Source organism: Scophthalmus maximus, chromosome 8, assembly GCF_022379125.1.
Source record: "Scophthalmus maximus strain ysfricsl-2021 chromosome 8, ASM2237912v1, whole genome shotgun sequence".
NCBI lineage: Eukaryota > Metazoa > Chordata > Actinopteri > Pleuronectiformes > Scophthalmidae > Scophthalmus > Scophthalmus maximus.
Genome location: NC_061522.1, coordinates 11,523,930 through 11,539,030, shown reverse-complemented (window position 1 = coordinate 11,539,030; position 15,101 = coordinate 11,523,930). Strand labels below are relative to the sequence as shown.

The window sequence follows — 15,101 nt, the reverse complement described above, 5'->3', positions numbered from 1 at the left end:
TACACAGCCGGTTATCTTTGCTTAGCACAAGAATGAAAATAGGTAAACGGCTGGCCTGACTCTTACACAAAAGATTTTTTGTACTGACAAAATATGAGTCAACTTTAGTGTTGTTGACTGATGCTCTGTTCAAGCTGACTATTTGACAGACAATCCTTGCTGTTTCCGCACCTTCATTACATTCCAATTTTTGTGTAACACTAAGCTAACAGGCGACAGGCTACAACTTCATACTTATCAAATCGACCAGAGAGTCTATATACCAATAATCTCACTATTGACCCTAGTCTGAATAAAATGCTATTAGGGTGGTTACACGACTTGTTAATAGGATGTTAGATTCAGATTCCCGTTTAAATGTTGGAGAGCCAGGTCCGATTATGACGTCAAGCAGGTGGTAACTGCCGCATATGTCGATGTTGCAAAATGCTGCGAAAACTCCCAATAGGTTATAATATATATAATATAGTTAAAATGTGATTAAGACGTATAGAAGTCTACATAATGCGACTAAAATCTGAGGACTCCACAAGTCTTATCGTATTGCTTAAGTGCATGTAAACATGTCAGTGGTATCAATTTTCTCATCTAACTCTCCACTGTAAAGCAAATAAGTGCATTTCTCAAAATTTTGACCTCAAAGCTTTAACCCCCAACTGCTGATGTGTTTGTGGTTTCACTAGGAGGACTCCAGGTGTGAATGTGCATAAATGAGTGTGAACAGGGTGTTCCTGAAATACAGAGCACAGGGAAATTTACCAAGATTTAAAAAAAAATTAAGTTTGAAAAATACGCTTCTGTGTTAAAACTCAGTCTCACTCTCAACTCCCTGAAATAATAAAAATGTAATTTGATCTCAGAAACGAGATGTGCATCATGGGATTATAATATCGCAGAAATCCAAAATATGTCATTCTTGTAATCTGAGAAATAATTCTGTTAAATATTGTTAACACAGGGTTCACACCCATTTTGCAAAAGATATGTGTCCCCAAGTTTGAGAATGACTCTCAATGCTCTAGAGAAAATATTGTAGAACCGTGTGCCCCCTCAATGTTTAGAAACATTTTCAGACTGCTGTCGTCCACTCAGTCAAACTAATTACTGGCCTGACATGAGGCATTTCTACAGTTGAGGCTAGGTTCCGCCTCTGATCACCCTCTTTAACCTCCTAAGACCCACCACATTTTCCACTCATGACATCACGTTACCTTAGGATTTGCACAGGCACATTCTTCAGAAAGAAATGTTAGATACCAGTTTTAGACAGCGCTGCCTGCACAGCTTAACATGATATACCATCTTTCCCCTTCCTCGCCTCACCCCACCCCACCCTCCTTCATCTTTGTCATGTCCGGCAGGAGTCCCGAGGCAGCACCGGGGGGAGATCTGGAAGTTTCTCTCTGAACAGTATCTGCTCAGGCAGACGGTGCCCTCCCGACCCCCTACCAATCACACTCCATACAAAGAGCTGCTGAAACAGCTCACCTCACAGCAACACGCCATCCTCATAGACCTGGGTAATGCACACACACACACATACACACACACTCAGAAAATATTTGTTTATTCACACCCATTTTCAAATTCTTGATTCTGAAGCAATTCTGACATATGTAAAGAAGACTGTTTACTCTACACGCAAACATTTCCTCTCACATTGCAGGCCATAAAGAGACATTTTATTTGAGATGTGTGTTACAGTAGATAGATTTTTTTGTTGTGGAGTTTCAGTTTCGAACTTTATTCGAGTGGGGAAACAGACAGAAATGTGATATAAATGTCAGTAAATGATTGTATTTTAACAAACATTTGTATACTTCATTGTCGTATTGGTTTTCTGTGATTCTGTGACCAATATGCCTTTAAAAGCTTTAAATTAAATTTGGTGGACAATGAACATTGCAGAAAGTCTGTACACTATACTTTGCAAGGTTTAGACCTCAGTTTTACACTTTCACAAATGCTCACCACGCACACACACACAGACACACACGCGCGCACACACACACACACACACACACACACACACACACACACACACACACACACACACACACACACAGCTCCCACACCCCACCCATATTACACCCATATAACACCCACATAAACATATATACACATCCAACCGCACATTCATCCCTGTAGCACTTAACCTCCTGTGTTTTGTTGCTGACCTTGTGTCTTTCATCTGCCTATCATGTTATTCACTCTACATCAGATAGGGTGGGGACGGCGGTAACAGCGTATATATATACAGTGGAGGTTTGCAGACACGGCCCGAGCAAAAAAGGTGTCAAATTTTGGAGGATAAAAGTTCACACAGTGTTTATGATGCTGAAGCAGCACAGAGGTTTGCAGGTAAAAGACGCACCGCAACTTGTGACCTTATACTTCATGAAAGATAGATACATATATCTCACATATACTCTCCTTCAGGCAAGGGAGGGAGATGGGAGGGATGTACACAAATATAAAGCACACACACACACACACACCCTCCACTGACATGTCCATCATTGTCTTCTCTAAAGCCTCACTGTCACGAACACACACACACACATACACCCGCCTATTACCTGCCTGTCAATGTTAAGAATGTTCTTTTACACATCCCAGGCCCTCATTATGTTGTCAATTTTAAAAGGTACATGTAGCATCTGCTTTTACATGTTAAGCTTCTGGGAGGTGTATGAAGGTCTTTGTGTGAAGCTGCATTGATGTTTTACCATGAACATGTTTGTAGGCATCAGGGCCTGGAATGGGTTGACACATTCTCCTTTTTTAACATCAACGGCAAAGTGAAGTCCAGACATTATGCTTCATTCAGACACATGTACCCACCCAAAGGGTTTGGTCTCGTATTGTAATTAACTTCACAGGAATATGTCAGACAAAACAAAAGTAAATCAAATTGATCAAAGCTCCTATTGTGCTTTTTGACGTGTATCAGGTCGATCTCAGACATCAAATAGTTGTTTTGTGTGGCATAGTATTTCATACTGAATATAAACAGTGCAGATGTTTTGCAGTGTAGATAAAGTCTCACTCATCTTCTGTCCCAGGTCGCACTTTTCCCACCCATCCATATTTCCAAGCCCAGCTGGGGGCCGGACAGCTTTCTCTGTACAACTTGCTGAAAGCCTACTCACTGCTGGACCCCGAGGTATCATTAAATTCTTCTTACTGGCTTTCTTCCTCTTTCTATTTGGGTGTCCTTCTTGCCATTTATTGATGGACTAAACTGTCAACTGTCATTTAGGTTTTTGTTGCGCCGGATAGCTTACTTGGTTGAGCTGGCGTCCCATGTACAGAGGCTTGAGTCCTCCTGCAGCATCCGTACGGCTCAGCTCCGGCCTCCGTCCTTTGCTGCATGTCTTCCCTTCTTCTCTCTCCCCCTTTCACACTACCAGCTGTCCTATCAATAAAGGTTTAAAAGGCCCCAAAAATAACTTTAAAATTAAACAAACTGTTGTTTAGCCCCCCCCACCCCCATCCCTGTGTGTGTAGATGTCAAGTTTGTTATTGTTGTCTTTGTAGGTGGGCTACTGCCAGGGCCTGTCCTTCATTGCTGGAGTCCTGCTGTTACACATGGAGGAAGAGGACGCATTCTACATGCTCAAATTTCTAATGTATGACGTCGGGCTCCGTAAACAGTACAGGCCTGACATGATCATCCTGCAGGTAAAATTTGCCTGTGTATACACACGCACACACACTTTTTATATGTCCATTCATCAATCAGTGCATTCATCTCACATCATCTATGTGAAATGTAATGCAGTTCGGCCTCTCCTTTCTGTTTCCAGAGTCACAGTGATCAGCTTACGGCTTCATGTTTAACCATTTGAGAAATTTAAAGCTGCCATATCATTGGTGGGGTTGATGTGGTTATTGAGGCTCTTTCTGCTTGAGACTTTACCTGGATTCTTACTTGATGTGAGGGGTTGACACTAACTCTCGCTAATGATACCTACGGCATAGGTTTATAGTTTATAGTTGAAGGCTTTCTGACTTCACCCTTTGATAGAAACTACTGAAACTCTAGACGAATGCACTGTCTCTAATCAAGCAGAAAAAAAATAGAATTTTGTACTGCATGGTTTTTGTGTTTTTCCTTTCTTCATTCACTTTGCAATAGTACAGTAAATGCGATGGGAGGATTGTTTTCTGTAAAAGTTGTGCAGTTGTATTTTTACTTTCTGTGATAAGGTGCATTTCTACAGCAGGAACTTTATCTCGGGCTAGTGTTTCAACATTCTCAATGTTGACTTTAATTTTCACCAGATTTAGAAACTTGTAGAAGAAAACAAAAGCAGTCCGTTAACAGTACTTGTAGTCTCCATGTGGGATCTTGGGGTCTCATATAGCATCTTCTCAGCCACCAACATTGAAACCATGTAGAATGCAGTAAAAGAACGGGCTTCACATATTCACAGTGTCCACATTGTTCTAGTCAGACTAGTAATCTGTTGTATCTGTTGATGTCAGATTCAGATGTACCAGTTGTCGCGGCTGCTCCATGACTATCACCGGGATCTCTACAGCCACTTAGAGCAGCAAGAAATCGGACCCAGCTTATACGCCACCCCCTGGTTCCTCACCGCCTTCGCCTCTCACTTCCCCCTTGGCTTTGTGGCCAGAGTCTTCGGTAAGCCATGTGGACTGTGTGTGTATCTACACTCACAGAAATTACTTGGTCACCACACTGTTTCTTCCCCCTTGAGAAATATTCAGCAGAGTGGAATAGGTAAAGAAGCAGGGTGATGGCGCGTCCACAGAGTTGTTTATTTTATCAGGAGCGACCCCTCACCCCCAGTTTACTTTTCTTAATTATATCTGGAACACGGGGTGAAGGAGGCAGCGAGAAAAGTGCTGGAGCAGGATGAAAATTAGGAAATTGTATTTTGGACTTGGCAAAACGGAACAAAACAAAAGATACAGAAAGTAAAATACACTCAAAGGACTCAAGTAAGTTTGGCAGTGGGTTGAAAGTGTACTAACAAAATAAAAGTCAACTTACGGTGTTCTTGACTGTTGCTTCGTTCAGTCGACTACTTGACAGACATTCCGAGCTGTTTCCGCATTTTCAATCTTTGTGTAAAGTTAGGCTAACTCATGAGATATGAGTTTGATTGTATTTTGTTAAAGAATTAACTGAAGCTTTATGATATAGATCAAAACGGTTCAGTTTCATTGAATTAAGGGCACATGCAGACACACGTCAGACACAGTCTCTGAAGTGATTTTTTCATTTGTGTAAATTCCATCACTCAGAGCTCCTTTGTATAATGTGTGTCCTTTTAAACGTCTCTGCTTGTCTCTCCCTCATTTCCTCCCTACATTTGTTTTCATGCTGAATTTCTGACTCAGTCACTGAACCAGACTCTCTGGCTCCTTGTGCTCATCTTAGCATAACGCTGAGTGTGTGCGTGTGCGCGTGTTGTTACAGTTAGAGGGCATCGTCCGAGCACTCTGAAGTGTTTCATATCATATGTGGGTCTCCACTCCTCCACTCCCGTTCCTTAATCTGTTGTATGATCTCTGGTAAAGCTGCCCCACCCTGATGCGTTCAAAGCACACACATGAATACGCACACCTACTCTGACACACCATATTCCCCCTGGTCTATATTTATATTTGCTTAAACCATTTTGTTGACGTCAAAGCATCTATCATTTGAAAAGCCCCATTCAGATGCCCGTCAACACAGTACGCTGTGCTCTGAGCACCTGTCATGAATTCAGTTTACATCACGTCATTAAAAAAATGTCATGTCACAGTGTTTTCTAACCTGCTCTGTATCTGTCGTCTGTCAGATATGTTGTTCCTGCAGGGGTCAGAGGTCATCTTCAAGGTGGCCTTGAGCCTGCTGGGGAGCCACAAACCTCTGATCCTGCAGCATGACAGCCTGGAGTCCATTGTGGACTTCATCAAGACCACGCTGCCCAACCTGGGCCTGGTGCAGATGGAGAAAACCATCAACCAGGTTAGAAAAAGAGACATAGATATGGTCAGAGATATGTTGCTACCTCTTGGATCACAAAACAAAATTACTAATTTGTCTATTTTTATGGACCTTATCTTATTAGTTGTAATTTGGTGAATGTGTGAGTAGCATTTCCTTATATTATTGGGAATCTTCCGGGGAATCAAGAAAAACAGTGACTGGCTTATTTTTTATAATATAGTACTTCAGTTGTGTCTGATAAAATCAAACGCTTTTGGCTCTACTCAAAACACAAATCCTTAAAAGGGGATTTGAAGTGTATAGTTTCCTTTAGTGTAAGCAAAAGGAAATAGTAATAGTTTTTTCAGTTGCGGATTAAATTAGAACTCCACTGATTTTAATGTAAAGTTATTGGACTCACGGGTGACGGATTAAAAAGAGACAGATCAATATGGAAGCAGCACAGACTAAAATGTCCTGACTTTTAGCCTCTGGTACTTCATAAAGGCCTATCTTTAAAAAATCACTGAACACGGATGTATTTGACTTAGTATGATAAAACATGAAAATGTTTTGAGCTTGTGTTGAACATAGACCTCATTTCAGGCAACTAATCAAAAACCCTTTAAAAAAAGAAATAGATTATAATCCATAATTTAAGATTGTCAGAAAGTGTCATAAAAATGAAAAATGTCATATCTGTTTTAAGCATGTAATAAGGAATATGAATTTTAATGCAAATTGCCTTTTAAAAAAAATCTCTGGTGTAGAAGAACAAGCTAAATCAGTGGATTATTTTTTTCTTTTTAAAACAAGAATAGAATATTTATATAGATAGAATATCATTAGACTCAACCCAGCCTCACATACAGTAATGACTGCCATCTCCTGTCAACATGATGGGCGCCTGAATGGATTTGCATACAGTAGGTCAGGTTACTAGCGAATTACTGGTTAAATATGCCAATGTAAATGCACGAGGTGTTGACGATCTCACGTCTCTCATTTCATTAACAGATGTGTTTCATCCCGACGTCTGAGACAAAGACACAAACTAATTAATTTATGAGTAAACAAGAACGTGGAGAATGAGATTCTGTCTGAGTGACAGAGGCTGAACAGTGGGAGCCACACCCGCTCCTTTAACAGTAAATCTACTGAACGTCAACAAAACCTGGCTCAAGTGTTGTATGACTGCAGCAACCAGTACCCATGCTAAGAATGCAGTGTCATGAGGGTTTGGTTTTTTTTGTGAGGTGATTTCATGTAAACTGATGTCAAAGATAACAGCGTTCACCATTAACATGTGAAATAATGAAGGATGTCAGTCGTCTGGAGCCGACAGGAGCCTGTTGCATCAAACACATGTACAGAGATGTAATCATGGTACGCTATAGTTTAGGAAGTATGCATTCACCTTATAATTTACACGAGATGGCAGGAGGGTGTTGTGAGTCCTGCTGTGGCTTGCTGGTACTTTCCCTCGTGTGCCACGCCACGTCACGTTGTCTACATGTTAACTTTACAGTCACAGTGCACACACACACTCACAAACCAGGGAGTGTGGAGCCTAACATGTACACAGAACATCACTCCATTGATGGTTTTCTATTATGTTGAAATATTGAACGTGTTGTCGTCGTCCAGGATTGAATTGGACATATTGCAAGTTTTTTGAGTTTTTGTCATTGTTCTTCTCATTAATCATAACATTGCACTCGCTAAATTATGCTGCGGATGTTTTTGATCATGGCAACAGCATTGTCACAAAGTTGGTCAAAGATCTGACATGTTTTAAACACGTCGACGGGCTAGCCAAACTGATATAAAAGAGAAAATGCCTACCTGTAAACCTCGCCCCTCTGTACCTGCTGTAGTTCTGCGATCAGGTTTTATTGCCTCGTGCGCCATTCAACTTCGATTTTACTTCCAGAGAAAGTGGTTCGGATAATCCTGCCAAACAGGAAAGTACAGGGACACAGGCTGTGCGTCTTTGTGAACAAAGGTGCTCTCAGCCGAAGCCCAAAAGAAATGCAAACAAGCCCCAAAAAAAAATGAATCCTGGGTTTAATAAAGCGTAAATATGACACCAAAGCATTTGCATTTACAATGTAAATGCTTTGGTGTCAGCTGTTGTCTGACATGATGGTGAAAACTACTAAACAAGACCCACATTTTAAAAAACTGATATACTGGATTTAACACAAGTTTTTTTTATGCCTTTTGCTTGTGTGTATTTGTAAATTTATATACTGGTTATTTCAACTATATCATCCAAAATGTTTTATTTGACACTTTGTCCATCAGGTTTGTGAGATGGATGTATCCAAGCAGCTCCAGGCCTACGAGGTGGAGTACCACGTCCTGCAGGACGAGCTGCTGGACATGTCCCCGACTCTCAACCAACACCAGCGAGCTGCACAGCTGGAGAGGACCAATCAGAGCCTCCGCCAGCAGAACCTCGACCTGCTTGAAGAGCTGCAGGTACACACATACACACACACACACACACACACACACACACACACAAGCCTTGCACATAAACACAAGCTGCTTTGTACATTGTAGCTTGAAATTGATCGTCTTCCACCAGGTGTCCCATGCTCGCGTGCGCAGCCTCGAGAGTCGATTGGAGGCTTTTGTCCAGTCGGAGGGACGACTGAAGGAGCAGGTCTCTGCACTGGAGGAGGAGAAGAAGCAGCTGTTGAGCACAGTCACACGCCTCCAGGACGTCCTCACTAACCTCGACGTACCTAACTCCCTCGATGTACACACTCCCTCCACCTGCTGAAAGACACGCAGCCTCAGCAGCAAAGACAAACAGGTCTGTGGACTCGTTTCTCCACCCGTTGGCTCTTCCAGAGAATTCGTAAATACAACGTCAAGTCAACAAGAGGAGGAGTTGACTGCGAAGGACACAGGAAGAAGAGATGTTCAGATGACTCCCCGGCTCGATCTTTGTCCTCCTCAAGGCACCAGAATGTTTTAGTGAAAAGAGGAGAGACATAGGAGGTTGGACATGAAACATAGAGGAGAAGAATGGATAAACAAGAAAGACGTGGATGATGTTAAGTGAATAGAACAAAATATTATCCCCAAACTCCACGCATGCCCTCTTCCAGCTCTTTAACAAATATTAGCGAGCATGAGATCTTACCAACAATTCCCAAAGATAGCAGCATCTGTGCTGCAACAACAAAACAGTTACATTTGCACCTCTACTTGTATGTCTGTGTCTTTGAATGTATGTTATGCTCCTAGTGGAGTTTTTTTTTTTTTACTGCATCGTGTGGAACAAGGCTAAAGAAGCCAAATCGGTCCTCACTGATGTACAACAAGCTCAAACAAAGTCTCACATATTCAGATAGTTGCTCTCTTAGAGTACAAAAGTCCAAAGGTGGAATGTTTTCAGAAAAGTGTGACAAGAAAGTGAAATGAAGGGACGGGTGAAGAAATAAACTTCATGACAAATTGTTTTTTTTTTCTGTTAAATCAGTTTGAGTATGACTTTAATTTAAATTATGTTCAGTCTTGGATGTTGGTGCTCACATTCAGAGATGACCTTTTTTTTTTTCAAGTCTTCCACAGTTTTCTTTCTTGATCCTCTTCGTTTTAATCTTCATTTAGTCACAGTAGCTCACAGGAAGAGTTAACGCAATAAATCCACATCACACCCTTTGAATACACGTCTGTGTAGGAAGGGAAATTGATCAAAAAACTTTCAAACTCTTAACTGTGCTTTTTCTAGTGAGGCTTTTTTTTTTTGATTGAATATTTATTGCTGCCAAACAAACGTGTGTCTGAAGCATCAGACAGGAGACCTCTGCTGCTGAGACAATCTGTTGGCTATAAATCATTTACTGTATATTCAACACACTGAATTCATTCAACCCGAGCTGCAGCTCGTGTGTCTGTATGTGAACGTCCACGTGTCATTGTGTGTGTCTGTGTGCTTGTGCACTTCACCCATCAACAAATCTTTTGATTTACACTGTAAAGATGTTTTTTGCTCTTACTCCTGACTCTCCCTTGCACATATTTTTGTTTTATTGATTATTAACATCTTCATAACGTTCTTAAAATATATTTCATATCCTTCCAGCGCACCTGAAGCCTTTTTTCCCCCCCTGTAGACGTGCAAACCGTATGAACTCACATGTGTCATGCTATTAGAGATGGTGTAGACCAGGGGTCTGCAACCTTTACAATCAAAAGAGCCATTTTGTCCCTCCTCCCACCAAACAAAATTCATCCGGAGCCCTAAAACCTATTTCACCCTTACCATGAAGATAAAACAGCGTATAACGTTTGATATAGTTATACTCTATATAAAACAGCTATAACTGTTGCTTTTAAGAAATTATTGAAAAACAAAATGAAAACGATTGACATTTTATTGCTGTATATTTGTTCTCCACACATCAAGCACACAGGTAAGCCAGCATCATTGGTAGTAAAAGCAAATGTATCTGTCCACGCAGAATTAAACTCTCTATGTTCCTCCGAGACTTTTCTTTTTTGGGGATTTATCCATAGCTTACTCCAGATGAGCCAGCTGCAGGCGGTGGGCTGAGGTCATGTGTGAGTGGCCTAACTCCGGTTGTGAATGGGGCTGCGCGTAATGCGCGTAATGCGCGTAATGCGCGTAATGCGCGTAATGCGCGTAATGCGCGTAATGCGCGTACGTGGAGCGACCGAGCGAGAGAGCGGTGCGCATGCTCGCAGCTGGTCAGTAAAGGCCGCTGTTGATATTCAATAATATATGCAGCCACTCCTCGGTTCAGGAGTCTCTGTCTCGGAGCAGACAGCTCCGGACCTGGACAAGCTGTCTCCCTGCTACCCGACTACGGTCCGGACGACGGGCAGGATTAAAGATCAACACTATGGATGCGACGCATTGACATATTGAAACACTTTCTGTTTGAGTTCAGTGTCACCCCGATCCCCGATTTTTTATTTCCTTATAGCCGTTATTTATTTCCATAGTGTATATTTTTTTAAATGCACAGGGAGCCACTGCAGAGGGGCCGAAGAGCCGCAGGTTGCCGACCCCTGGTGTAGACTGTACAAGCTCCTGTCTAAACATGCCACTCACTTTGAATGCTACGGGCCTGTTATCAGGTTTCAGGCATATGGAAATATACCGGGTACAGTATTTAAAACAGACATGTATGTGTTTCGAGGAACGCCTGCGGTTGAAGAAAGAGCATGTTGGGGCAAGTTGGGGCTCTGTTACCACGCACGAGTACACAACAGATAGATAACCTACAGCAGAAACTCAACCAATACAAAGTACACAACAAAATGGAAGAAGTTTCCATTTCCATTCATTTCAATGACATATTCTGCTATGCTCATTCAAAGCTTCTTAGTTGCCTTGTAGGCCTCACCTGCCAAATGCTGTGGTATTTACCAAGTCATTTTTTGTTTTGTTTTGTTGCATTGAAGAATGTGTTTCCTCAAACTCCAACTCAAAGTAAACATAGGATACAATTACTCAGAGCTTCCAGCGAAATCTTCCCCCCTCACATTCCCATACCTCTTTTCTGGAATTGTATGTGTGTGAGTGTTCCTGTTAATCAACCAGCTGCCCAGGTTGGAGCGGCCTATACACAGTAAGTGATCAAAAGTAAGAAAAGATGAAGTCATTACAGGTAGTGTGTGAGTGTCTACACACAAAGAAGTACCTATAGTACAAAAATTCTTTGGTAAGGATTTGTTCATAGAGTTTGTTCCAATCACGGTTGAGCCGGCTTGTGACAAATAGTTTTTGTAAATAAAACAGACGGGATCAGATTCATAAATAGAAACATTTTCTCAGTTGCTCTAAGAGATTATCCCTGACCAAGAGCAGTGGGGTCAACGCCTCTGTTTTTTGCCCTGCTGAAGTATCCTTGAGCAAGATCCTTGGTGACTCCCATTTCCACACTGATCCGTAAAGTATATTGTTTCTACACGTAGTCCGCATCAAAATGTCTCATCAACATCCTCTTATACTGACGGGTTAGTACATGAAATGTGAAAGGAGACACTCAGTAAAATGTGCGACAGATATGGGAGGTGAGGCTGTGATAAGGGACAGGACACCGGACTGGGATACAATGTCCAGTAACATCATCCCTAAAACAAGCCAAGGAAGAGCATGCATGCATTTTTATTCATCACCAGCAGCTGTTGCAACAGAAAAAACACATAATTTTAACAGAAAACATGATTTCTGTAACTTGTCACATCTCAGTTTTAAGTGGAAACCAAGCTAAAATGAGCTGGAGTGAATAAACAGTCATTGTCTGTCAAAGAACCCATAAGAATTTGGCGTTGATCCAGATAAATGGGTGGATCCAGGGTTTTTTCCCCCCACTGTCTTTAACATGGCAAGATAGGGCGTTAGCCTTGGTATGCGTCCTCCGAGCGCCTTTCTAGTAATTGGTTGAACATCCTGCACCTTGTTGTCAAAAATGCCTAAAACAAATACCTGATGCTGCTCTCTAACTGACCTTAGGCCTTTTTTTGTTGCCAGACAAAAGGCTTTTTTGCAGAACAAGGTGAACAGAAAGAATTACATTGTCATTAACTCTGAGACCATGAATAATTCTGTCGGCGAGCTCTCACACAGATCACTCAAAGACGCAGCCAGCGTCTTGATCCAAACCAAACACTCTGCTGAATGGTTATTTACATGAAGTGGCAACAAAGGGAGTCAAGTTCTTTATATAATATCCAGTGGCAGGACAACCCCCCCCCCCCCCCTGCACTAATGTCACTGATCAGCAGGTAGACTGCATGACTGCTCAACATTTAGCCACACCCTGCAGATGGACCACAAACGCCCTGGCAGAGGCTTAATGCAGCTGATCTCTGATGAGCTCCTGGATTGTCTTTTAGCTACGTAACCCTCGACCGAGCTGTCCTGCCTATCTCCTGCGTGTGCGTGCATGTGTGTTGCAACAGCTACGATTTTTTTATGGTGTTTGTGTGTGTGCACCTGCCGTGTCAGAGCTCCTACTGTGGCAGGGTGAAAGGTCACAAACATCCTGTAGATTCAGGAGCTTCTTACAAGGACTTTTTTCATTCTCTGGAGTGAATCAAGAGGGCGTGCGTGCGTGTGTGCGTGTGTGCGTGCCTGTGCCGTTTTGTTTTATTTGACTTGGCATGTGTTTACCCTTCCACACTCCACCTCAGCTCCGCCCCGCCCTGCACTCAGCCCACCACATGCACGTTTCCTCCTGCGACTGTGACTCCAACACACTGAGAGTGAGCTTTTCGGTGCAGTATATGTGTATGTTATCGGAGGTTATCAAGCTCCCTCCATTCATCTGGTGGTTTTGGACATTAAATCACTGTAGTGATTTTTTTAATGAGGACGAATAAGGATACTATCGTATTTATGCAAAATTACTTTCGAATAAAGTGTCTATGCATAGATTCATGGTGCACGTTGTGTCTCTAAAGCGCTGGATTGGTTTGATTTGCCCTTCGGTGACTAGAAATAAAACACAGACATAAAAATATCCAACATAATTTAGATATATATTTTATTGGGAGGCAGAGATCATTTTGCTTTTAACAACGTAAAAGAGTCAGAAAAGTCTGAAAATGTTCAATCACATCTACAACCAGGCGAACAGCTCTCTGAAGCACAGCAATGCTATTTTTATTGGTTTTGTTTGCAAGCCAATAAACATATTGCATACACACATGCAGATGTAAAACATATTTCACACTAGCACAATGGATATTTTAAGTACTGAATAACTACCCTTTTCACGGCAAGCACCCAACACCTCGATGGGCAGCTCTTCCCTAAATATCCATGTGAGTTTAGTCAGGTGTGTCCATAAAGGATCGAAAAAACTCAAATTTGATACCCATCAAATAGCAGATGTGGTCCTAATTAATGCATATACTACACAAAAACAATGTAAAGATGATAAAGATGGTAGAGAATCACATTGGCCCAGTCATTAGCTGAACCTGTTGTCCAGGCACAACAGCACTTTGATGATGGGACCGTTGTTAGGTTTGCAGGTATTTGGTGCAACATAAAAAAATGAGATCACCGTAGTTACAACGACTCATCCTGAGGGGGATGTCTGGACCAAATGTCATGGCAATGCATCCAGTGGCTGATACGAATTTGAGCTCAAAACTGCAATTGTGATCCTCATGGTGGCGCTTGAAGAAGGTGGTGCTAGAAGCAAAATTAGGTGATGATTAAAGTCATTAGGAAACGTGAATGTCTCTGCAGAATTCTGTGTCAATCCATCCAGTGGCTGTTGAGATATTTTAGTGGATTAGTGGAAGTTTAGCCTGCTGGTGGCGCTAGAGGAAAAGTCAGGGGGATCACCAGATTCCTCAGGATTCATCCTCGTAGTTTTTGGGGGATATTCCAATCTGGACCAAAGTGTTGGAATGAACGACTGAGCCGTCGATAGAGCCAAACGGCCTGTAGGGCTGAACATGCCCCAGCAGCTGTGACTGTATCAAGTCAGGTCACCTTGAACACACCAACCAAAAGCTACTTCACACTTTTATGTGGTGTATAAACTAATTTAGGTGGCGGTAATCATTAATGACGAGCTGCGTAAAGACACATCGCATTGCATCGAGTGCTGAGACGAGAGTGCACTGGTCAGTACGAAAGGTCAAGCAGTGTCAGTTACAGCCCATCAAGCACGACTGCGGCACTAAATCTTGATAAGCTGCTACTCTCCCTGAAGCACCTGGATAATTCAGAGTGATGGAGGCTGTAAAGTCAGCTCCTGATTACACGGGGCCTGTTGACATTGTGCCTTTGATGGCTACATAACCCCAGTAACTGACATTAGCCTTAGCCGTTCAACCTTTAAAGTATTAATCTGAATGAATGTACGTTTATATAGCAACACCAACAAACAGTGGTGATTTAAAGCAAACTCAAGAAAGCTTCTTTTTTTTTGTGGTTGAACTCAACCTATGATCCAGCTTATCTGTCTCTGCTGCACAGGAAGTTATGCATTATTACATTACACAACCAACTCAAAGGGAGCAGACCTCTGCCAAGGCTGAGCACCTATACTGTGTTCACCCAAAACTTGCATTCTCATCTCCATCTCACCTACAGGATTTTTAAAATGTGATATGAGATATGTGACAAAATGTGAAGTTTTGC

General features: G+C 42.0%; 1 protein-coding gene across 1 annotated transcript in view; it reads left to right on the top strand.

Moving 5' to 3' along the window:
* Nucleotides 1-10,450, top strand: part of tbc1d1 (TBC1 (tre-2/USP6, BUB2, cdc16) domain family, member 1) — a 40,943-nt gene extending 30,493 nt beyond the window's left edge. Inside the window, 8 exon segments of the mRNA XM_035636325.2 lie at nt 1,362-1,520; nt 3,066-3,166; nt 3,541-3,684; nt 4,492-4,651; nt 5,820-5,989; nt 8,258-8,434; nt 8,544-8,701; nt 8,703-10,450. Coding sequence (XP_035492218.2) covers nt 1,362-1,520; nt 3,066-3,166; nt 3,541-3,684; nt 4,492-4,651; nt 5,820-5,989; nt 8,258-8,434; nt 8,544-8,701; nt 8,703-8,823 — 1,190 coding nt within the window. The 3' untranslated portion in view covers nt 8,824-10,450.
* The last annotated feature ends 4,651 nt before the right edge of the window (nt 10,451-15,101 follow it).